This window comes from Gracilinanus agilis, chromosome 3, assembly GCF_016433145.1.
Source record: "Gracilinanus agilis isolate LMUSP501 chromosome 3, AgileGrace, whole genome shotgun sequence".
NCBI lineage: Eukaryota > Metazoa > Chordata > Mammalia > Didelphimorphia > Didelphidae > Gracilinanus > Gracilinanus agilis.
The window spans coordinates 337,942,403-337,967,312 of NC_058132.1; the positions used below are offsets into that span (position 1 = coordinate 337,942,403).

Below are 24,910 nucleotides of genomic sequence, written 5' to 3' on the forward strand. Positions count from 1 at the left end.
TATCTGAGGCAGGATTTGAATCCATGTCTGATGACTATAATTATTAATTATTCCTTTTCTATTATATCAAACTGTTTTTCCTTGAGATTGGTGTCGTGAGTTGTTAATCTTTTAGTGGAAGTTACTTCAATAGTAGAATCTTTTTCTCCTTTAACAAGTGACCAAAAGAAATCCTTCTAAAACACAGCCTAGTCTTCTCCTCATATAGTTATATATATGATTAGATACAGTCTTTCATTTATATAGTTATACATGTGAGTGTATATAATTATATAACAATACACATATATAAAATTCTTCATAAAACACAGCTTATGTTTTCAAAGTTATTAGAAGCACAGAATCTTATGTAGTTGGAAGGGACCTAGATTTGGGAGATCAAATTTCAGTAGGTTCCAAGGAAGAGTAGAGAAGAGCTCATAAATTACATTTTACTGAGAAGTCAGGCTAGGGAGGGAATAGGAAGCTCTCAAGAATGAATTCTGAAAACAAAAGATAAGTAATTGTGAAGAGGAGGAAAAAGAGGTGTCTGAAGGCATTAGTGTGGATACATAAGGAGCTTTCTGACCAAATTGTATGTGTATAGAAAATGGGAAAATATAGAAGGGCCAGTAATAGAAGGTAAATACAATTGTAGCATAGTGTTTTAAAAATAGTATCATAAGGGCTGAAAGCCTGTGGTAAGAAAAGCTTAGCACCTCTAAGATGTTTTCATAAGAGTATTTTTTTTAGCTGTATTGAGAAAGAAAAGGGGAGATCAAAGGTCCAGGATTAGTGCTCTGTTTGGGATAGAAGGATTACACCTGACAACAGAGAGAGAACAGAACTCTGATCAGTTTTTATTTTGGTTCTTTTTGTTTTCTGCCAAAAAGAATGACCTTTGAACTATAAAGGATGAAACAAAACGGGTAATAGAAATTTGATACTCAGAATAAATAAGAAAATAAAAGAATACTTAAGTGTCCTTGATGAGTTCAAGGCCCCAGACTGAAATAACTAGTAGGTTTTATTGCTGAGCCATATTCAGTCATAGGTAATGAGTAAAGTAAGCAGGCCTAGAGACTGATAAAGAGTTTGATTTTTTTTTTAAGTATGTAAACCAGTGCGTTTGCCTTTGATTCCTAGCAGAATTCTAGAACCTAGTTGCCTTTCTTAAAATGTGACACAGCTTGTCTTATTTATTCTAAGATTCAGTGGGTCTTGACTTGATTTTGAATATCTAACGTCACTTTCCCAAATTGGTATAATAGAGCAGCTTCATATAACACCCTACATTTTATGAAGTATTTTTCTTTATTTCCATTTCTCTTTATTTATTTTTATCATTTTCATTTATTATTTCCATTCCTGCAAAGAAGAAATTCATTTATTTATTTATTTCCATTTTAGCAAAGAAGAAAATCAGAGACTCTGATTTATTTCCATTTTTTATTTTTTAATTTATTTCCATTTTTTCAAAGAACTAAGAAAATCAGAGACTCAGAGAGGTTAAATGACTTGTCCAAGTTCACAAAGCTAGTAAATGGCAGAAATAGAACCTCTAGACTTTATGTCTAATATGCTTTCTACTACTCTACAGTTCAAAGAGATACCTTGATAAAATCGCTAATTTCCAGAATTTTTAAAAAAAGAAATCTTTATCCTTTTTAGCTAGTAAAGCAAGCATTCTTATTTAGTAGGCTTGGAATCTTAGAAGATTTTTAGCCCTGGAAATCATTATTATCCTTCAGGTATTCCTGTTTATGAGAATAAAGATTATTTTATGCTTTTTATATTTGTATTCTTAGCACACTGCTGGGCACACAGATGACTAGTCAGTTCTTTTTGTTTGGCTGCCTTTATGTTGACTTACTAAAGTTCTGAGAAACTGCAGGAACTTCCTAAATGAAATGCCCAATCAATCAAAACAATTTTTCTTAACTGTCCACACAGGAAAAACCAAGTTGATGAAGAATGCCTGTTATCTAGACTATGTAGCTGAATAGGCAGCATTGTGCTGGTCCATCACTACAGATATCTTAGACTCTATAGATGGAAAATTCATTGGACCTAGGAAAATATAGGAAGAAGAGAGTAGGGAAATTTTATAATGTTTTCATTTCTCTCTGCAACAAAATTATACCTTTTATTAATGTGTACATTTCTTCTAGCAATTCTGGTACTGTGAATTGTGCAATAATATCAGTCTCAAAGAGAATGAAAGTGTATATTCAGAGGAAAAATGTGAATGGTGGCTGCAAATAGTCTAGTATATTAGCGTTGTTGAGGTCAAGTGACCTCCACAAAGGCCTCTAGCAATTGAAAAGATCCTCTTGTGGATGATTTATTGAGGGATATAAACAAGTTGCACTTACACAATGGGTTGTGATATGCATCACTGGAGGGGGTTTCCCACGTTGATATAAGCACAGATTCCCTAAAATATCCTTATTTTGTGACTTACCAATATTAAAAATTTAAGATTAAGAAATCTGCCCAGCCTTTCAGGTGAGACTAAAAGTAGGTAAGAGAATGAGAGAAAGGAATCGAAAGAGAAATGCTTGTATTGTTCCTTTTCCTTTAGGAAATCTGTTCTTTAGATCACAGGTACCTTCAGTGCTCATAAGCTCTGAATACAAAAAAATCCTGTTTGGCTTTAAAACCTTTCACAACTTCCTGCCTTCCAAGTTTTAACATTTTAGTTCCTTCTAAGAACTCTGATCTGATGACAATTATTTTCTTGTACTTCCTACCATTGAAGACCCTATCTCCTCACTTGGTACATTTTCTTTGGCTTTCCCCTTTGCTTGGAATTCTCTTCCTCCTCATTTATACCTTCTGCCTTCCCTGTCTGCTAGTTTTTGCTAAAATCCCATCTTCTCTTTGAGATTTTCTCCAGTTTATCCTTTTGTATTGTTAACTTAGAAAAACCGCAGAACTATTAAATAGACATAAAACACTCTTTAATCAAGAGAAAGGGGGATGAGGGCTACTTGGCCTCTTATGCAGAGCTGCGCCTTGTGCAGAGTCTAAAGGAACACTGCTTCGCTCTGTTCCCTGATCCCCCTGGGAGTGCCACCACGCTAGATGACCACTCCTAGGAACCAAGGAAATTGGGGAATTTATATACCATTTGGGAAGATCCTGGGGCTGGGAGAGATGATTGACATTGTACTGACAAGATACAATCAAGCTAGAGAAAGGGATCATAGCTAGAGGCTAGGGTGTAAGGGAAAGGGACTGCTTACACAATGGATACTAAAGGAATGGTCCCAGCCCAGGTAGTCTTCCTGGGAAGGGTCTTTGATACTATGGGAAAGACTACCTAGGACAAAAGGGTATTTAGCATTTACCCTGGGGTCCATTATTCAGTCTGCAACTGCTAGCCTGAGATTCCCTTCAGGGTGGATTCTCAAGGGAACAGGGAACAAGCACAAGCTTTGGGGGTCTCCAACCTACAAACTATTTCTAAACTTGGGGTTCATCATACCTCACTAAGCTACAAGTTTGGGAACTCTAGATTCCATGTCGACAGTATATATCTTGTTCATATAGAGGTATTTACATGTTTTACATGTTTTCTACCTTATTGGGCTGTGACTTCTTTAAGAGAAGGAACTATTTTTTCCTTTGTGTCCTCAGTGCTTTGCATAGGGACCTGAAACACAATAAATGCTTAGTAAATGCTTATTGTTTACTTAAGCTAGTCAGGATATGCCAACATGCTCTTTTCTATTTCTGTTAGATTTGATGTTTGGGAGCTCCTCATCTTTATTTTTTTTCTTGCTATTATTTTCTGAATTTAATAACCTAGGTACCAGAACCTAGTAACATGAGTTTTCTAGAGTGGAGTTTTCCCAGTCTAGATTCAGTTATACAACTGTCTAGTGCTCCTATTAGTCTGCCCATCCTATCCTTTCCCCTTTGGGTTGACTTATTTGTTTTCAAGTCATCCCCACTCTAGAACTTTTACCTTAACCCAAAGACAACATATTTATATTTTATTTATCCTGGGACTCCATTCTAGGAGCATAGGGCCACAACCAGTAGGCAATGGGTCGCTCAGGGTCACCCAGCTGGGAAGTGTCTGAGTCCGGATTTGAACCTAGGACCTTTCGTCTCTAGGCCTGGCTCTCAGTTCACTGAGCTAGCCCAGCTGCCCCTACTTTAGGTTGTAGTTTCTTTAGCAGATGTAGTTTTTACAGGGTGGGGTTGCTAGCCCCACGCCCAACCCTCCTCCTTTTTCATCCCGTCCTTAGCCCAGGAGTGGTAAGGGTGGGCGATAGGGGTCAAGTGACTTGCCCAAGGTCACACAGCTGGAAGTGTCCAAGGCCTTACTTGAACCTAGGACCTCCAGTCTCTAGGCCTGGCTCTCAATCCACTGAGCCACCCAGCTGCCCAACATAAGACAACATAAGCTCTTATCAATCCTTTTTTTAACCCTGACAAAAAATTGAATATGATCTCTCCTACATTCTGAGGGAAAAAATCATTTAAAATCTTGGCTGTTGCTGAAGCGACATTTGGGTGGTGATATCATGAGTGTAAGTAGAAGGGCCATGACCCCAAAACCAAATCCAGTAAAACCAGTACTGACTTGAGCACAGAAATCTCTTGCCACTCAAGATATAGCCTTAGTAATAAGAAGAATGAGAAAAAAATCAGTTATTATTTGTACCAAACCCCACATCTGTAATGTTCTATGGTTTATAAAGCACTTTGCTCACTGAGATATATTGTGAGATATATTGTGCAGATATTATCCCTATTTTACAAATGAGGAAGAAGAGGCTCCAATTGGTACATGACTTATCTAGGAACCCATAGTGTTAGAACCAGGGCTTGAACTTAGATCCCATGATTCTCAGGTGTTTTTTTTTTTTTTTCAAGAGCTTGAAGGCCCTAGATAGAGTGACAACAAAGCTCCTTTGTGTGGATATGAAAGAATTTTGGAATTTCCTACTTAGGTCAGAACTGTGTTCCTTCCTAAAGAAGAAGCTTCTACTCACCCTCGCCTAAATCAGGAGAGTTTAGGCTAATTAAGAGGCTAATTTGTATTAGTCTGCTTTGTGAATATCCTTGTTATTTTCAGGACTTTACTTTTTCCTATATTAAATTTTTTTCAGAAAGGCATCCCTTGGAGGAAAACCTTGATATAAAATTGGATGGATTGGGCCCAAATAGTTTTTTTGACCTGTTCACTTTTTTGGTATTCATATCTCTTGAATGGTTAGTTGAGCTTTTATGGAAAAGATCCTGTTATGTGTGTCAGCACTGTAAGGGAAACGTTCTCTCCTCATAGGGAGCTTGCAGTCTGATGGGGGAGATAACAAGTATGTTTGTGTACAGAATAAATATGAAGAGAAAAAGGGCAAATACTACAAAGTAATTATTTTAAAAGGGAGGGTGGTAGTAGTTGAAGAGCTCAGGAAAGGGTTTGAGTAGAAGTCATTTTATTCTAGAGACAATAGAGAGCTATTTAAATTTATTAAGAAAAGGGGAGTATTATGGTGGGATCTACACATAAGGGAAATCACTTTGGCAGCAAGCCTGCAAAACAGACTGAAGAAAAGAGAGACTTGCTACAAGAAGACCATGGCAGTAATCTTTAGGTAACAAGTATTAAGGTGGTAGCTGGTGAATTGACGGAGGCTCCTTTTCTTCCTTTGGGCAAAGGTACAATTACCTACTTCCTAATAGCTTTGAACTGGCAGACCATTTACTGTAGAGGATAAGATTTTTTTTTTTTCCCCAGTCAGGCCCAACAGCTCCCTTTTCTGGGCCAGACTTTTAACAGAGATCCTAATACATCAACAAAGCTACTAGTCTAGGGTTTTAAATGTTCTTAGTCTCCTGTCCAAAGACGTAATCTGAAAACATTTAGACCCTTGTGTTCTAAAACATTGCTTTGCTGATTTCAATGTATTGTGAGCCTTCATTTATTTCATAAATGCAATTAAATGCCAGAAGCTATGTAGACCACTATGCTTTCCAGGGATAAGCTAATACTTAAATAGTCTTAAGCTGGAAATGGCTCAGGAATCACTAGATATTTTCCCCTCCTAATATTGCAAGTCACTAGAGATAGTCAGTGGATTTGGAGAGTTATGGTGATGGTCATAGATAATAGATGCTGAACATGGCTTTGTCAGAGTGCCAAAATAAAAGTTGTCCCCTTTGATGGGAGATATTTGTCTGGCAAGAGATTTGAGAACGTCTTAGATAAGGAAAGGCAGGAATATCTGAGCCTATGTAACTACAGCTGTCACCATGCTTCTAAGCCATATAACTTCCCTAGGCTGCCAAGATACTCTTTCTGGCCAAGACTTATTATTCTTTCAGTAGGGAATCAGACAAACCATCAGTCCCTTGCTGAAAGGTCAGATAAAGCTTTAAATTACCACCTCCTCTCTTATCACTCCCAGCCCCCCCCCCCCCCATTCCAACTTTCCCTTGCTTGAAAGATACCTAATAGCTTTCAGCATTCATTAGGCAACTTAGGTACAAAACTTAGTTGGAATTTCACTGAGGGGGCTGTAAATATATATTTACATTTTACATTACATTACATTACATTAGCATTATCAAGGAGATTTTGCCTTGGGTTTGTTTAGTCATTCAGATGTTGTAAGGTTCCAGACCTTGCCCCTTAGCCAAAGCACAGAAACCTAAAGGTCTTCTTGACTTTTACTTAGTTTTTTAAAAATTCCTGTTCTTTGTGCTCAGCAGCTCAGACCCATCCTGAACCCCCAGGAACTAGAACCTTCTCGTGGTCAAGGAACACATTGAAAACTCTACCCACTTATTCCCAGAGGGCACTGAATTTATATCCAGTATCTAGATAGTTCTCTCTTATCAAAATAATGTCAGTTTTATGCCTTAGCACATCATTTGATGCTTGTCTCATCTATCATCTTACTACTCTTTCTTGGGTACAAAGTGACAAATTTTTTAAACATTCTGCAAACATTTAATTAGCTTCTGGTATTCTATATAGTCTCTGCCTAATGATCAATAAATTGACATATGTTTGGGACAGATGTCAATTAAATTGAAATTTAGTCAACAAACTTTTATTAAGCATCTACCATGAGGAACAATTCTAAGAGCTAGAGATAAAAAAATGCCGGACAGTCCCAATCCTCAAGGAGTCCACAGTTAAAAAAGGAATATAAAACATGCCCAGATAAGTAAATACAAGGTTATCTGATCAAGAAGAGAGCACAGATTGATGGTGGGGAGGGGAATGGGAGAGAGTGATGTGGATGGAAGGGGGGAGCAAATGAAGGTAGAAAACATAAGAAGGTTGTCAACAAATAAAAGGTGCAGTCAGTCTCTAGGTATTTATTAAGTACCATACCACTATACTAAATGCTAGAGATACATATGTGAAAAATGAAAAAAAAAAATCCCTATCTCCCCCCACCCCTTCCTCTCTTATACCCACATACAAGGTGGATAGGGAACTAACTTCTGGAGGAATCTAGTATGATCTCATGGTACTTGAATGAAACTTTGAAGGAAAAAGATTCGAAGAGGAGGACATTAATACAGATTGTATTCCAGGGCTTTATATTTTATTTTAGAGCCAGTAGGAAGCAACTGGAATTTATCAAATAGGAGACTGATATAATGAGACCTATGTTTTAGGAAAACTGCTCAATGACTGTGTTGAATGTGAGTTGAAATGGGGAGAGACTTGTGTCAGGGAGACCAGTTAGCCCTACAATACTTTAGAATTCAGTGATTGGCAGACTATTCCCCATGGGCTGTATCCAGGCCATAGTTTGCCCATTACTGCCTTAAGCAATTCCCTAATCACTACATCTGGATGTGGGGGTATAGTGATTAGGGAATTGCTTAAGACAGTGATGGGCAGACTATGGCCTGGATCTGGCCCATGGGGAATAGTTTGCCCATCACTGCTCTAGATGAGAGTTGATGAAATCTTACCAAGGATGAGGGTTGTGTGAATAGAAGGAAGGTGACAGATGTGAGAGATGGTGAGGTAAAATCGCAAGATTTTGCAGTCAATTAGATTTATGGATTGAGGTACAATGAGGAATCATGGTTAACATTAAATTTATGAAAACAGGTGACTAGGATGATGGAATATTTGGAAGGAAGAGTTTAGGGAAGTTTGGGGAAAAGTAAGTTCAGTTTGGAACATGTTGATGAGATGCTTATAGAATTTCTTATTAGAGGTATCTACTGGATAGTCACATGGGACTCATAAAAGAGACTAGGGCTGAATAAATAGATTTAGGCATCATCTGCATAGAGTTGATAATTGAACCTATGTACACCGATAAGGTCACTAAATGAAAGAATGTAATGAGGGAAAAGAAAGGGACCCAGAATAATCTTGGAGTATACCAATATTTAGAAGGTATGACTACACATGATGAAACATCAAAGAAAACTGAGATAGTGGTCATACAGATAACAGGGACAACCAAGAGATAGTGTGATTAAATGTAGGTTATATAAAGATGACATCTTAAATTTGGGTTTGAAAACTCAATTTTATAAGTTTAGGACTTGGGGGAGGGGTGAACAGGAAAAAAATTGATGGCAATAGTTTGTTAAAAGATTTGGACATTTTAGTGGACTAGCTGGAGAAGGAAAAGACAAACCACTCCATTATCTTTGCCAGGAAAACCCCAAATAGGGTCACAGAATTGGAAACAACTGAAAAAATAATTCAATAACCATAACAGATATTTCAGATTTGCATTTACTGTGCCCGGTCTCCATTGAAGAATAGAATACAACTAGCTTAGCCAGTCAATTAGGTAAAATTTAAAATATAGATTTCCTCATTTACTTTAGCATTTAGGCCTCAGAGCATTCACTTTGGGTATTGTTCTTGTTTGCTGCATTATATTTAACAAAAACTGTAACTGATTCTCCAATCCAGTGTTCCAAATTTCCATTTAATGCCCACCCACATTGTACTATCCTTTCAATCTTCCAAAAAATACCTGGTATAGTAGGTCTAAAAGAAACTTCTCAAATAGAATTACCCCACAATAGCCCTCCTCCCCTGAAAATAACCCAATTGCCATTGCCTTTTGGGGGGGGGTAGTTTATATATACTACCTTCTTAGCAGGAGAGAACTCTCTATATCATCCTTTCAGAATGAAGGGCAAGGGGGCAGCTGGGTGGCTCAGTGGTTGAGAGCCAGGCCTAGAGACGGCAGGTCCTAGGTTCAAATCCGGCCTCAAACACTTCCCAGCTGTGTGACCCTGAGCAAGTCACTTGACCCTCATTGCCCACCCTTACCACTCTTCTACCAAGGAACCAATACACAGAAATTAAGGGTTTAAAAAAAAAAAAGAAAAAAAAAAAGAAAAGAATGAAGGGCAACCCCATTCCCTCAGAAAAACAAGATAACTTTTATTCTTTAGGATAATCTGGAGGAAGAGGGAAAGGAAAGCAACATTTACTCTTTCTTCTGTGCATCGAGGCCATCAAAGATCTGACCTTGTTTACTGAATAACAGCATAATTCTAGATCAGAAGAGTGCACTTAAAAAGAGAAGCCAGCAGAATTATAAACTGTATAAATGATTGGGACACAGACTGATGAATGGACCTTGAATTAAAAGACAGGAGACAATATTTGCGTAATATGGAGAATACCTAGACCTCTTTGGTTCTGAGATGAATAGGTTATCCTGCTGCTGCCCAAATTGTCTTTTGGAGTAAGCCATTATCTGTCTTACTTCGTATTTGATACTGGCAAAAGTCTAAAACCATGAAGGGCCATATTTATTTTTTCTTTCTTCTTCCCATCTACCTCAATGGGAAAAAGAAAAGAAAGATCCTTGTTTAATTGTACTATTTGTTACAAAATAAATTCCTACATTGACAATATCCAAAAATGTATATCTCATTCTGCATCTTCAGTCTATCATCCCTCTGTCAAGAGGTAGATAGCCTTTATCAACAGTCCTCAGGAATTATAGTTGGTCACTGTTGGTCATAGTTCTTAAATGAAAAGTATTTGTCTTCATAGTGTTATTGTACAAATCATATTGTCTCTTTCTGGTCCAGATAGGAAGGGTTCTCCTTTGCCAGAATCTAGCTGTCCAGTCTCTTAGCCCCATTTACAATCATCTTCCTTTACTGAGAGACCCGTCTCCATTCTTCATCCTCAAGAGGAAGAGTCTATTCAGAATATCCCAGCTGCTTACTAACAACCATTGTAGAAATTTATTCCCAAAGTAGAAATGTTTTGTATCCTGAAAGTCACGGTAGCTTTTTTTTTTTTTAAATAGAAACTATGTCAGCCAAAACGATCAGTGAATGTAGGCCTTTGGTATGATGTGTACACTTTGTTCACTAAGATCCCAAATGACAAATATGAGTATACTTTAAACTCATTCAGAGTAGCATCCAGCTTCCATGTTAACTAAACCATCATCTTCCCTTTCTCCAATTCTGTCTTCCTTTCAGTAGACTTCCATAACCTAGATATAAGATCTTTGTTTCTACCCATATATATTAAAGGATTTCAGAAATGAGTTATGCCAAGGTGCTTCATATTCTCTGTGGCTCATTCATTTTCCAAACATAGTTTCTAGGGATTTTCCCCCTCTGAAATCAACAGAACAGTCATCTGGTTCTCTTCAGGCTTGTTGCTTGGAGTATATGGATCCTGCTTTTCAGCCCTGTAGTATCTATTTTCAGGCCTGTAGTAGCTATTTTCAGTCTAACTTTATTCCCCAATTCAGGTGGTCCAGCTCCATTTTCTCTGCGATGAAAGCTGATGGTTCTTTCATCTTCAAAGATACCCTGGCTAAAAAAAAAAAAAAAAAAAAAGGCAAAATCTTTTCCCAAAAAACTATTACAGCTTTTGTCTTTCCCTATCAATGATACTTAGACCAATTTCCTGTTAACATTTTTTCCCCTACCCCTTAAATGAGATTGAAAAAAAAACTGGAGAGGAAAAAAATAGTAGGAAGTAGAATATGGATTTGTAAGACCAGATTAAAAGTCTTCTAGGACTGATGTGAGACCAGCACTTGAAGTTTAGACAGAAGTTGTTAAATAAACTGTAGAACATGGACAATGCAATAAGATTAGAGTTAAATTACTTTTGGGATCTGACAATTATTTTTCCCTTTATTTTCATTACATGGAAGGTATTCACTGCTGGCTATATAGTAAATGTTCTATAAATACCTTTCATTTACTTAATTGTAATTTTTTTCTTGCTTAATGCAATATGTAATCTTTGAATCGGAAGACCTGGATCTGAATTTGGATTCTGACATTTAATCTATGACTCTAGGCAAGTTGCTCAACTTTGCTGAGCTTCAGTTTTTTCATTTCTAAAATGAAAATAATAATAATAATTGTATTCCCTACCTCATAAAGCCATTGTGAGGATAGTACTTTGTTAACCTTAGAGCCTAAAGAAATTGTTGTTGTTATGTGAATGGTGGTCAGTATTTGGGGAAACCTTCCTCCTGGTAAGTAAATGGGATTTTCCTAGGTGATCTTAGTTGAAATAAAAGGAACTAAAAATTTCACAAAATACCAGTTTTTGCCATATCCAGTTAAGTTAATTTACAATGAAAGCAATTATGTGGATTTATCTTTCATGCATCTATAGTTATTTCTGAGATCTAAGGTACACATGGTTGGGCTAGATGGTCCTTTTAGCTTAAAATTTATTATCTAGGAACCTATTGTATTCAGTAGATACACCACAAATTTATGTTGTTGTCAAATCTGAGTTCTTACTGCAGCAATAATCTTCTTATACTTCCTGAATTAGTTCTTTATCCCACTCACCACAGCATCTATTACAGACATTTTCATTTCTCTTCCAGTTTCCCATAGCACTCCCACCTCTTCTTCACTCAACTGAGGACTTCACCTTATATTTTCTTGAAATAAATGGAAATCGTTTGCCTTTCTACCTCATTTCACATCTATCAGACATCTTCCCTCATCATCTTGTCTTTCACTCATGTCTCACATGAAGAGATAGCCTTTTTCATTTGCCGTGGGGAAAACCTCTATATCCACCTTTGATCCTATCCCCTCCTGTTTTCTTCTTCAACATATACCTACAGATAAATCCATGCCTTGCCCATTAATCCAGTCATTACTGCTAATGGCCTCCTCTTCTCAGCAAAACTCCTTGAGAAGTTCTCTACACTCATTGCCTCTACTTCATTTCCTCCTACTTAAAAATTGCAGTCTGGCTTCCAGCATCTTCATTCAACTGAAAGTGCTCTCTTTGAAGTTACCAATGAAAATTTAAATGTTAATTCTAATGAACTTTTTTTCATCTTCATCCTCCTTGTTTTACCTGCAGCCTTTGACATTGTTGATCACCTCTTCCTGGACACTGTCTCCTCTAGGTTTTTGTGATAGTGTTCTCTTGGCTCTCCTCCTCCATGTCTGAAAACTCTTTTCTAAGAATGAGGATAGCATGGAGAAGAGAAGACTTAAAGGACAGACATTTAACCTATTTGAAGTACTGACATGTAGAAGTGAAATTATACTTATTCTTTTTAATTTAATTCCATTGGACAGACCAAGACTGGTGGTTGGTATAAGCTAGTGAGAATGAAGGGAGTATATTTATTTTCAATATCAGGAAAAAACATAATAATTAGGGTTATCTAATTGATTACACCTACTTCTTTAGGGAATGTGTTTCCTGTTACTAGAGCTATTTGAGCATATGGCAGATCTATTGGAAATACTGCTGAAAGGATTCTTGCATTGATTAGAAGCATTGACATTGACCTATATGGACTTTGTGAACTCTTTAAATCTTGTCTTCCCCTGAACTTTTAGATAGATGAAATATAGTGGTTTTCATCCAAATAGCTTCTTTCATTCTGGGACAGTAATAAATTTTTTGGCCATTACAAACATGAAAAAAAGGTGCAAAAAACCTTTACATATGTATTATATGCATATACATATATATGAATACATACATACATAATATGGATACATATCTACCGTTTTTTGGTTTTCCACCCCTAAAAATGTTTGTATTCATCTTCTTAAGAAACAGCAATAACAAAAATGCTTCCCAATAACTAATTTCCACTATCTCTCCCCCCAAAATTAATGAAAATGGAAAAATGGAAAGGTGCTAAGAATCCAAAGTTTTTAGGCTGTCTGTAAATTATTTACTTAGTTGTTGGTATTCAGCCAGAAAGTGGACATACTACTGGAGGGAATGAATCATATCAACCTTAAAATTTTTGATATAAACAAAACCAGAAGTCAAAAAGAATTTGCAACTAAATTGAAGGACAACCCATAGGCAGAGAGGAAGTTAAAGGAATTGATAAAATTGAGTTTATGATGAATCCAAAGGCAATAAAGAAATATTATTTAATGGGAAGTTTGATTATTTCATGTTGCACTGTTCATAACAAGTATTTGCAAAGATGACTACTATGAAAATAATTTCAGCCTGTATACCAGTATATGTTACAGGAAGGAAGGAATGAAGAGAGGAAGGAAAGGAAGGAAAGACTTACTAAATATCTGTTGTGTACTAAACAAGTATTTTACAAATATTATCTTATTTGATCCTTACAACAACCCTGGGAGGTTGTAATTAGTATCCCCATTTTATAATTGAGGAAGCTGAGGCAGACAAGATAAATGACTTGCCAGGATCACATAGCTATGAAATGTCTGAGACCAGATATGACCTCAGGTCTTCTCAACCTCAGACTCGGTGCTCTCTCTTTTTTGCCAGCTAACTGCCTCAGGGAAGGAAGAAGTAGAATAATTCTACAAAAAAAATGTTTTGAGATCTTTTTAATTAAATCTACATATAAATTTTGAAACTTAGTGCAAAAATATTTAACATGCAAAAATTATATTAAAAATCTTTTTAAAATATGGGAGGGAATTGTTTGAAAATACCAATCAAGATATAAGGGATGAGAGGCCAAAGACATGTAAAGTATATAGAAGCCTCATAGCTATATAGCATGAGGAAAAAAAATCAGAAGACACTAGACAGAGTTTATTCTAAATAACAATTAAAAATAAAAATTCATTTTTAGTGATAAGTAGCTGATTGCTGAAATTTAGTTATTCTTTGAATCATCTGTGTATAGTTACACCATTAACTTATAAAGCGAAGATCAAAATTAGTTCAAAGTTTGAGGTAAAAAATTCTAACCTAAAAATGAGAAGAATGGCTGGAGAAAAGGACATTGACACTAAAGAGCCTAAAAACTGCAATGGTCAACAGTTGACTAACTTGCTAGATAGAGAAAAATGGCAGTTAAGGGCATCACTAATTTAAAAAAGAAGCAGATAGGTGATACAGTGGATAGAGCAGTGGGCCTGAAGTAAAGAAGACTTGAGTTCAGATCTGTCCTCAGAGACTTACTAGTTGTTTGACCCTAAGCAAGTCTTTTAACCTCCATTTACCTCAGTTTGCTCAACTTTAAAATGGAGATACTAATAGTACCCACTTCCAAAGGGTTGTTGTGAGGATCAAATGAAAAAGATATTTGTAAAGTTCTTAGCACAGTGCCTAGCATACAGTAGATGCTTACTCTGTCTGAACAAACCCCCTTTAAGAAAAATCTCGTGAAGAAGGATGGGAGATTATGAATAGTATTATCTCCTAAGCCAGTGAGGAGCAGTAGAGGGGAAAAACTGTCAAAGACAACTTGGAGAAAGACAAAAATCATCTCCAGAATATTTATTTGAAGAATGAAACTGGAAGAACTATGAACAGAAAAAAAGATGGAAAGATTTCTGTAAAGATTTTCAGCCATATTTCACCAAGAACAATTGGGCTACTGTATTTGTGCCATATCTGTTTTCAGAGGAAGTAGGAATGGTATTGAGGAAAACAAACATGGGGGAAAATAGCTAAATTAGACAGAGAATAGAGGCAATGATCAATAAACAGTTATTAGGTGAATCAGGAAATATCCATGCAACACAATTTTGAGGGTACTTAGAAATAAATTCTTAAGGTGTCAGAGGGGAATCCACCATAGATGTGGAGGAAAATTTCCAACCTTATTATTACTCAAAAAAGATAAAGGACATCAACTACCAATCCATTTATCTGTTTTCTCATCTTTATGAAATTGTAATGATAATGTATGCATATACTCTCTCCTAAATGATACACAATTGAGTAGACAGCCCATAGAGCTATGAATAATATATCTGTGATAAACACTGGAAATGTTCAGCTAAATTGCCTTTGGTAAGTTGAAAAGTTCTTTTAATGACCTCATGCTTTTCTTAGGAACAAAGAGGCTTACTATTCTTCCAGTTGTATGGCTGAGAGTCATGGCATTCAAAGAATTGAAATGGATGTGCAGGATAAGGATTTAGGAAGGAAGAATAGTTTAATGATATTAAAGAAATGTATAAATGAAAGAAGATGGGTAAATAATACAGTGAAAACAAAAGATAACTTTTGGACAATGGGGATGCTTTTTTAGTAACTTCCTGGTGTAAAGAGAAAATTAATAATAAAGTCCCTTGCACATAGGTTAAAGTCCTTGTGTCACACTTATGGAAAGGGAAGAGTTACATATGCTGGACAGGCATGGGATTACAGATCCATTTGATCACTTCTATTGTTATCAGTAACTACAGGCAAATTGTGTAGAGATACTTTGTTATCCAAGAAGTTAAAATTCAAGATCCTATTCTTGTAAGTTGCTTTTGTATTGGTTTAGGTTTGTGATATCACTTGTGTAGGGGACTCTTGGTGAGTCAAGACAGATCAGTAGCTATTCTTCATCTTAAAATCTAAGAAATATTTCTCAGGAAACTAAGTAGTTGGTGATTGCTGACGATTAACTTTCAGGATCACAGATTTGGAACCAGAAGGGACTTTGGAAGCCATCAAAGCCATCAAGTCCAATTTCCTAATTTTATAGATAAGGAAACTCTGAGGCACTGAGAAGTTAAGTGATTTGCCTAGGGATAAAGAGCTAGTTAGTCTCTCAGGCACAATAAGAACTCCGATCTTCTTGACTCTTAAGGGAAACTTCCTTATTGACCATTCCATACTTCTCCTTATGATAAAGCATTAAAATGTTCTCTAATGAACTAACCACTTATAAAATGAAATCTCAGTTAAATATTCTTTCACATTTCATTGTGGTTACTCTTTGCTGATTGTCCTTGTTTGTATGCTTGAAAAAAAAAAAGAATTATTTGAATGTGAAAGAATTAAGGGAGGCCCTTGGGAAAATTAATAAAGCCCCTGAAATACTTGATGAGTTTTATATGAAGTAAAGTAAAAGAGTTGCAGTTCAAAAAGTTAACATTTTGACTTGATTTATTCTTTGGTCATTCTAAGAATTAGCACATAATTACAATTATAACCAAAATTTTGTCAAATATAAAACAACTTTTTTCATATTTTTTATTTTTATTTATTTTCATAATTTTTTAGCTTCATTTTAAAAGATAGAGTGCTAATTACAACCTTTTTCTCTATGAAATGTTGTTCCTTAATTTAAGTGGACTCACTTTGTGATTTTTTTTCTAGTGACTGAGATCACACCATTTCATTTTAGTATACCTGTAAGCCTGGACTTGAAAATAATTCATTACTTCATTTTTAGTGGGACTTAGATGTAATTTTTTTGTCATGCTTTGTAGTTTACAACTATACTGAAAGTGTATAACTAACATCTGTGTAATAGTGCTTCTTGCCTTTTGATATTCTGAATTTTTTCTTGATTAGTTTTCACCTTTAGAATTAAGACTTTTTAGAGGCTGGCTCTGGAAAGACGTTTATTTTTGAAACATTTATTTTCGTGGGATTCTAAAAGTCATGTAAACCATTTATGGTTTAAAAATTTACTTTTGCCAACTTGCTTAGAGATTGTATACTCCATTTCACTCAAAAAACTTTCAAGATTGGTTTTTATTTTTTGTGAGGATAGTATTATCATTTTTAAGAATGCTCCAAACCATTTAGAGTTAGCATTGATTTCAGTATTATACTCTGACACTTACCTCAAATTAATCCAGGATTTTATGTTGTTAGATCTTACTGAGGAAAATATATATTAGAATTTCCTCTTTTGCCCTCTCATTATAATGTTGTTTCCCCCTTTTCTACAAGATTATTCACTCCTTCACTATATCTAAAATAGATGATAAGGTACTTTGAAATCTATGTCAAAGGCATTCAGAGGATTCTGCTTAAAAGTACTTTCCTTGGAAGTTTTGTTTATCTACTATATTTGCACTACTTCACCTCACCCCCATCTTCAAACAGCCTCCTATTCACAATTTCCTACATGAAATATTACAGTATTAGAGAAAGGTAAGGGCTTGACCTTTTTTTTAAAAAAAATCCTTTTTCTATAGTAAAGATGATCAGGTCTGTGAAGAAATGCCCTGCTGTTGCCCATGTGCCTTATCTCATTTAGGTAAATGTGAGTTTTTTTATACCAGTATATATGCTAAACAAGACTGATGAACCTTGGCTAGGGAGACCTATATTTGTGAACTCCACAGTGGAAAGGCAGTGTTAGAGGAGAGGACAAAGAAGCAGGAATTAGTAAAAGGCAAAGGAAACTTTGAGGAGCTAGCTGGCACAGTGGATAGAGCACTGAGGTTGGGGTCAGGAAGACCTGAATTTGAAGTTGACCTCAGACACTTTCCAGCTGTATGACTTTGGGCAAGTTATTTAATCATGTTTGCTCTTTAAAAAAAAAAAAAAAAAGCTATTTTGAGGAGGTCTGTAGGTTTCCCTAAAGAGGTCTTTGGCACAAAATAAATGAAGAACCCTTTTTCAGAGAGATTAGATAAAATAGTAAATAGACAAAATAATAACTTCTATAAATTACTTCCCCTCTCTTGTACTTCACTTTCTTCATCTGTAAAGTTAGGTAGTTGGTGATGATCTGAATTTAAATTCCCTTGACAGCCTTAACTGTTATGATTCTACTAAATGTAGAAAAGACTTGAAAGTATAGGGCAGTCATTTAGGATAAGTTGTCTGGATGATAGAAGAGATCATTAGAAAAATAGATTTGATTGAGAGATGCTAGGTTGAATCCAGGAAACAAGTCAGGTAATATTCAGTTCAGTAAATGTGTTTACTAAGTGTAAAGCAATATTCTAGGTGTAGTTATAAAGACAAAAAATAAGACAGCTCCCTTCCTTAAGGAGCATGTATTCAGTAAGGGATTCAGTAGCAGACATAGATAAGTTGGGGAGGTGGGGGGAAAGAGAGGGAGGGAAAGAGATAACGAAGAGGATAATTGGGGAGGTGAGAGCCACTTATATTGTTACAATCACCTAGAATAGTCTAGAAGAGAGCTTGACCTAGGACGATGTACAGGTGGAGAAATAAATATGTATGAGATGTGGAGGTAGGATCCTTGTGGCTTGAGGTGACTGGAAGGATGATGGTGATCTTAAAAGAAATATAGAAATGTAGAAGATAATGAGTTCCTTTTTATCTTTTAATATACTGATTTTAGGTAACCTTTTAAGATCTCTTCCAATTCTTAAGATTCTGTGAGTATATAATATTCCTAGCCTATTGTATAAGATGAAGCCTAAACTCCTTCCCCTGTTCAAAGCTCTCTATTATCTGAATCCAACTTACCTTCCAGAATTAATTTCCTATAATTTATTTCACATTACATGAAGTATCCCAATAACATTGATCTATTAGCTGTCCCACGAAAACACCTTGCACTTTCCTGTTTCTTTACCTTATTGAAGACCATTCTGCTTACTTGGCAATATTCTTTATCTCTCTGCCTTTTGTCAAGGCCCAATTCAGATTGCCAGTGGCCTTAATCACCAAGTCCAGCCCTAACTTTCAAATCTCATCCTTCTTGACCTCTCTGCAGCCTCTGACAGTGATGATCACACCCTTTTCCATTCTCTTGTCTCTAGGTTTTCAAGACATAATTCTATCTTGATTCTCCTACCTATCTCACTGTTCATTTTCTTTCACCTTTGCTGGATCTTCATCCAGGTCATGCCCATTAATCCTAGGTGTTTCACAGGGCTTTCCTGGATCACCTTCTTCTATACTACTTCATGTGGTGATCTCACCAGCTCCCCTGGATCCAGTTATCTTCATGCTGATGATTCTCAAATCTACTTATCTAATCTATAGTCCTATATCTCCAAATGCCTACTAGACAACTTTAGTTGGATGTCAAGTGCACATCTCAAACTGATAATATGTCCAAAACTGAATTCACTCTCTTTCCCTTTTAAGCCTTTCCAACTTTCCTATTATTATTGAGGATATAACTTAAAATGTAGATGTCATCCTTGATTCCTTATCCTCTCACTCCCATATCTAAAATTTTGCCAAGGCTTATAATTTTTTCCTTTGTTACATCTCTCAAATACATAAATTTCTCTGATACTGCCACCACCCTGGTACAGGTTCTCATCTTCTCACCTGGACTATTGCAAAAACTCCTGTTGGCTAGTATGCCACAATTCTTTCCCTACTCTATCTAACTGTTATCATATCCACCTCTGGTGACACCAGGTTCGTGGAACAAGACTCCCATTTCCTTTCTGTGGGCATTTTCATGGGCTATCTCTTATTCATGGAATGCTTTCTCCCCTCTTCTCCATTGCTTGTCTTCTCTGGCTTCTTTCAAGTTTCAGATTACAGGAAGCCTTTCTCAAAGCTTCTTAATTCTAGTACTTCTATTGATTATTTCTTATTTATTCCTTATATAGCTTGTTTGTACATTTTTATTTTGATCATTGACTCCTCAAGGGCAGAAACTGGTTTTTTTTTTTTTGCTTTTCTTTGGCTATCCAGCACTTAGAACAATAACTAGCACGTAGTAGATGCTTAATAATGTTTATTGGCTGAAGATTTTCTTTACCATATATTATCCCATAGTAATTTCTCTCATTGTACTTCTTTAACATTTGTCTGTTATATGCTGCCTTTAAAGAGGAAGTATAATTTAATTGGCCAGAGTACTAGATTTGGAGTAAAGATCTCTGACATTTATTAATTATGTATGATCATGAGTAGGTCACTTAAGTTCTACCTCAAAGGGCTGTTTTGAGGATCAAATAGAATAACATAATAGAGCTCTATGCAAACTTTAAAGTGTTATATAAATGTCAACTACTCCATTTGTTCTTTTATGTATTTTCTAGCCTCTAGATTTTGAGCTTTTTTTGAAATTGGGGTCTGGGTTTTAGATATTTCCTTTCCTATGATAAAGGCTTGACAGTGCTATGATAAGACCAGATTATTCAGTAAACAACATATTTATTGAATAAAAGTTATTGACTTAAGTTCTATGAAATAATTATTGTTGTAAATTACTATTGTCATACTCTGCACTTAAAAGTAATTTCCATTACAATCTTATAGCAAGTCCTTATGGAACAAAAGTTCATTTTCTAACTCAAGTATTTTCAGTTTGCTATAAGAAATGTTAGTTAAATACAAAAAAGGTACTTGTTTGAGCCAACAGTGGGAAAATTTATCATAGATATGTCTTCATGAATTGTAATGTGGAACTTAAGCTTTTTCTTCAGAGTTCATTATAATCTGGTTTTTCATTTTCAGTTTGAGAAGCAAAACTGAAAACAAGGAATATTAAAAACATTTTAAGAAATTCACTTTTTAAAATAGTATTATTGCTGACAGGTCAGATTAGTTTATCTCACCAATATTTTCAAAAAGAAATTTGTTGTATTATCAGTCATTTGTGTGCTCTAATGTGTTTTACAGGTATTCATGAAGAAAGTGTGCATGTACATGCACATTTGTAATCAGAAAGTCAAGGAAACAGGGTGACATACTTCCAATCTTATCTTTCCAATTAGTTGTTAATCTATTGTCAGTCTTTTAAAACAGAGCATTCTTGCAAGTTAAATCGAAGCCTGCATTTATTAAATTTATTAAATTAGTCTGTGTCTTGCACCACTTTGGCCATCTGGTGAAGCCTATAAAGCCCCTTCTAAGAATAAAGTTTTTAAGAGTATGAAACAAAATACATAGGATTGCAAAGGAATCCTTCCAATTACTTAGAAATCTAATTATAAAAAAAATGTTTTTTTTTAAGTTTATGAATGCCAGGATAATTAATCATTAACAATTAATTCTGGCCTAGATGAAAGTCTATAGGAAAGATTTGGTTTTTTAATTTAAAAATGAAGTAGATTATCTTCCTAAGTTACTGAATTTAAAGATTAATATAATAAACCCATTATTTGATCATGTCTTGTTTTAAACTTTCTTGTCATGATTTATTAGGTGAAAAACCATTTCGCTGTGATGAATGTGGTATGAGATTCATACAGAAATATCATATGGAAAGGCATAAGAGAACACATAGTGGAGAAAAACCATACCAGTGTGAATACTGTTTACAGGTAAGATGGTGGTTTAAAATTATTTTCTCTTCTAAACAATTAGGTTAATAAGCTGGAAAATGTAATCAATCATGCATGAGAATAATCTGAATGGCAATTATAATAAGGATTACAATAGAAGAATAAAATGTTCAGGAGTAAATTGTTTATGTTCTTGCTTATCTCAGCTATTATATTTATTTAAATTTTCTCTCTCTCTCTTTTTTTTTCTTTCTTTCAAAAAACAACTGCCACCAAAACCCCATCATCACCCACCCAACTCAACAGTATTTTTCCCGGACAGATCGTGTATTAAAACATAAACGTATGTGCCATGAAAACCGTGATAAGAAACCAAACAGAAATGCCACCAAGGGTGGCCTTTTGACATCTGAGGATGATTCTGGCTTTTCTACCCCTCCAAAAGACAGCTCACTGCCAAAAAAGAAAAGGCAGAAAACAGAGAAAAAGTCTTCTGGGATGGACAAGGACAGTATGATGGACAAGTGTGACCAGAAAAAAGATAAGAATGATTATTTGCCTCTTTATTCTTCAAGCACTAAAGTAAAAGATGAATATATGGTGGCAGAATATGCTGTTGAGATGCCCCATTCTTCAGTTGGAGGGTCACATTTAGATGATCCTGCTTCAGGAGAAATACATCCACCTAAGTTGGTTCTCAAAAAAGTTAACAGTAAAAGAAGTCTAAAGCAGCCACTAGAGCAAAGTCAAACAATTTCACCTTTATCCACATATGAAGATAGCAAAGTTTCAAAGTATGCCTTTGACCTCGTGGATAAACAAGCCTTACTAGACTCAGATGGCAATCCTGACATTGACCAGGTTGATTCCTTACAAGAAGGGCCCAGCAAACCTGTCCATAGTAGCACTAATTATGATGATGCAATGCAGTTTTTGAAGAAGAAGAGATACCTGCAAGCAACTAGTAATAACAGTAGAGAGTATGCACTGAATGTGGGTACTATAGCCTCTCAACCTTCGGTAACGCAAGCAGCTGTGGCTAGTGTCATTGATGAAAGCACCACAGCATCCATATTGGATTCACAGGCACTAAATGTGGAGATTAAGAGTAATCATGACAAAAATGTTATTCCAGATGAGGTACTGCAGACTTTGTTAGACCATTATTCACACAAGGCTAATGGACAGCATGAGATATCATTCAATGTGGCGGACACTGAGGTGACATCTAGCATATCGATTAATTCTTCTGAAGTTCCTGAGGTCACTCAGCCAGAGAGTGTTGGAACAAGCTCCCAAGCATCCTCATCAGATAAAGCCAGTATGTTGCAGGAATATTCTAAATTTCTGCAGCAGGCTTTGGACAGAACTAGCCAAAACGATGCCTATTTGAACAACCCGAGCCTTAACTTTGTGACTGATAACCAGACCCTTGCAAGTCAGCCAGCATTTTCTTCCATAGACAAGCAAGTCTACGCAGCCATGCCCATCAATAGCTTTCGATCAGGAATGAATTCTCCACTAAGAACAACTCCAGACAAGTCTCACTTTGGACTAATAGTTGGTGATTCCCAGCATTCATTTCCCTTTTCAGGTGATGAGGCAAACCATGCTTCTGCTACATCAACACAGGACTTTTTGGATCAAGTGACTTCTCAGAAGAAGGCTGAAGCACAGCCTGTCCACCAAGCTTACCAAATGAGCTCCTTTGAACAGCCCTTCCGACCTCAATACCATGGAACAAGAGCTGGAATGGCTTCTCAATTTAGCACTGCCAATGGACAAGTGAACCTGCGGGGACCAGGGACAAGTGCTGAATTCCCAGAATTTCCTTTGGTGAATGTAAATGATAATAGAGCTGGGATGACATCTTCACCTGATGCCACAACGGGCCAGACTTTTGGCTAATTAAAAAAATGTAAATAATTTTGGCACTTTAGAACAGATTAATCAAGAGTGGGTTTGCTCTGTAAAAGATGGAGTGCTGTACAGACTTTAAGAGCAATGTGTTATAACAAAAGTAAGCTGATATGAATAGCAAGATAATCCAATAACTGAATTTTTTTTCTTTTTGGTTAGTCATCATTCATTGAACTGCCTTACATGTTGCCACCTTTATAGAAGCAATGTATTACTTATTTTAGACCAGAAACTTGCTATTCTACCTACACCAAGTTTAAAAAGAAAACAAAAACAACAGCAACAAAAAAATAAGACTTTCGCACAATTGTTTCCTGATATCATTGTACATTCTTGGGAAATTAGTAATTGTGTGAAATTTACGCATACTGTTTATAATTTTTCAGCATAGACATTGCACTTCAGCAGGGAATCTTAATATACTTTGCAGACAGAGTGAACTTAAAAGTTTAAATGTCAAGAGATTATGGCTTAAAATTAATGTATTCTATAGGAAAAAAAATCTTCCATCTTTTAAAAAAAGAACAATATGCCATATACCCTTGATTTTCATTTTGCATTATATTGAGCTGTGTTTTCTGAGGGGGAAAATAGTAATAAAAATCTGATAGTCTAAGACTCCACTATTTAAAAGCCTAATTACTTAAAAATATGCATACTTTCAACACATTTACCAAAATACACAACTGCTGAAGCATTTACTTCCAGACTGAAGTATGCATATTGGTGTCAGTTTCTTTGTACAGTTGTACCTAGATATTTTTTATGATTTTTTTTTTCATGTGCAGGTATCAAGGTTTTGAGGTTTTAGTCAAAGTATTCTGTAGTTACATTCCCAAGAACATAATGCTTTCACAGACTGTATATTCCAAGTTTTGAAGCTTAATTGTATTTTACTTTACATATACACTTTCACTTAACATAGAGCACTTAGATTCTATTTGATATTTTTGATTTCTCTCAAAGTAAAAATTTTAGATTTTTAGGTTTGATATGGTTGTGTCTTAATCATCTCATAAATGACAGTTTTAATTTTTGGCAATAAAAGGAAATTGGGATGTCTTCGGATTTGTAAAAACTGGTTTAATTTTTCCCTTTCTAGACTCTTGATAGATCAGATAATTAAACAGTATACAGAGAAACTAAAGAACTGGGCATTTTAATTGCATATTTTACCTTCAGCAACTTCTTGATGAACACTGTTCATTATAGTTTTACAAACCAAAAGTGTTTACTAATTCTAGTAACTACAATTTCATTTTCAGCCTAGTTGAGTATCGGAAGCATTTTGTTGCATTTCAAAACAAAAATAAACTACAGACTTTATCCTCACACCATGAATCTTTTTTTTTTATCCTGAAAAGGCATGATTTGAGTAACATGTTGGGTAGTTTTTAGTTTTTTGCATTGTATAACTTCAGTGATTAATTATTCTGGTGTCCCCTTCCAAACTTTTGTTTTTGTTTTTGTTTTTTCCTCCAACTTTTTGGTTTGCTTTCTAAAATTCTCCATCTTTCTCACACTGATGTACACATCAATATAAATACCAATAGTAACCTTAGAAGCTGACACTTCTTTATAACATGGCTTTCCCAACCTAATCTTTAGTAGCTCTACAAATTTGTGCACCATGACATTGTTTCTCATAAAAATGATATTACTTTTTTGGGAG

General features: G+C 35.5%; 1 protein-coding gene across 1 annotated transcript in view; it reads left to right on the top strand.

The window, feature by feature from the left end:
- Positions 1-24,385, top strand: part of ZNF148 (zinc finger protein 148) — a 148,838-nt gene extending 124,453 nt beyond the window's left edge. The window contains exons 8-9 of the mRNA XM_044670030.1: positions 21,239-21,357; positions 21,625-24,385. Of these exons, the coding sequence (XP_044525965.1) occupies positions 21,239-21,357; positions 21,625-23,226 (1,721 nt within the window). The 3' untranslated portion in view covers positions 23,227-24,385. The remainder of the gene's footprint in view (positions 1-21,238; positions 21,358-21,624) is intronic.
- The last annotated feature ends 525 nt before the right edge of the window (positions 24,386-24,910 follow it).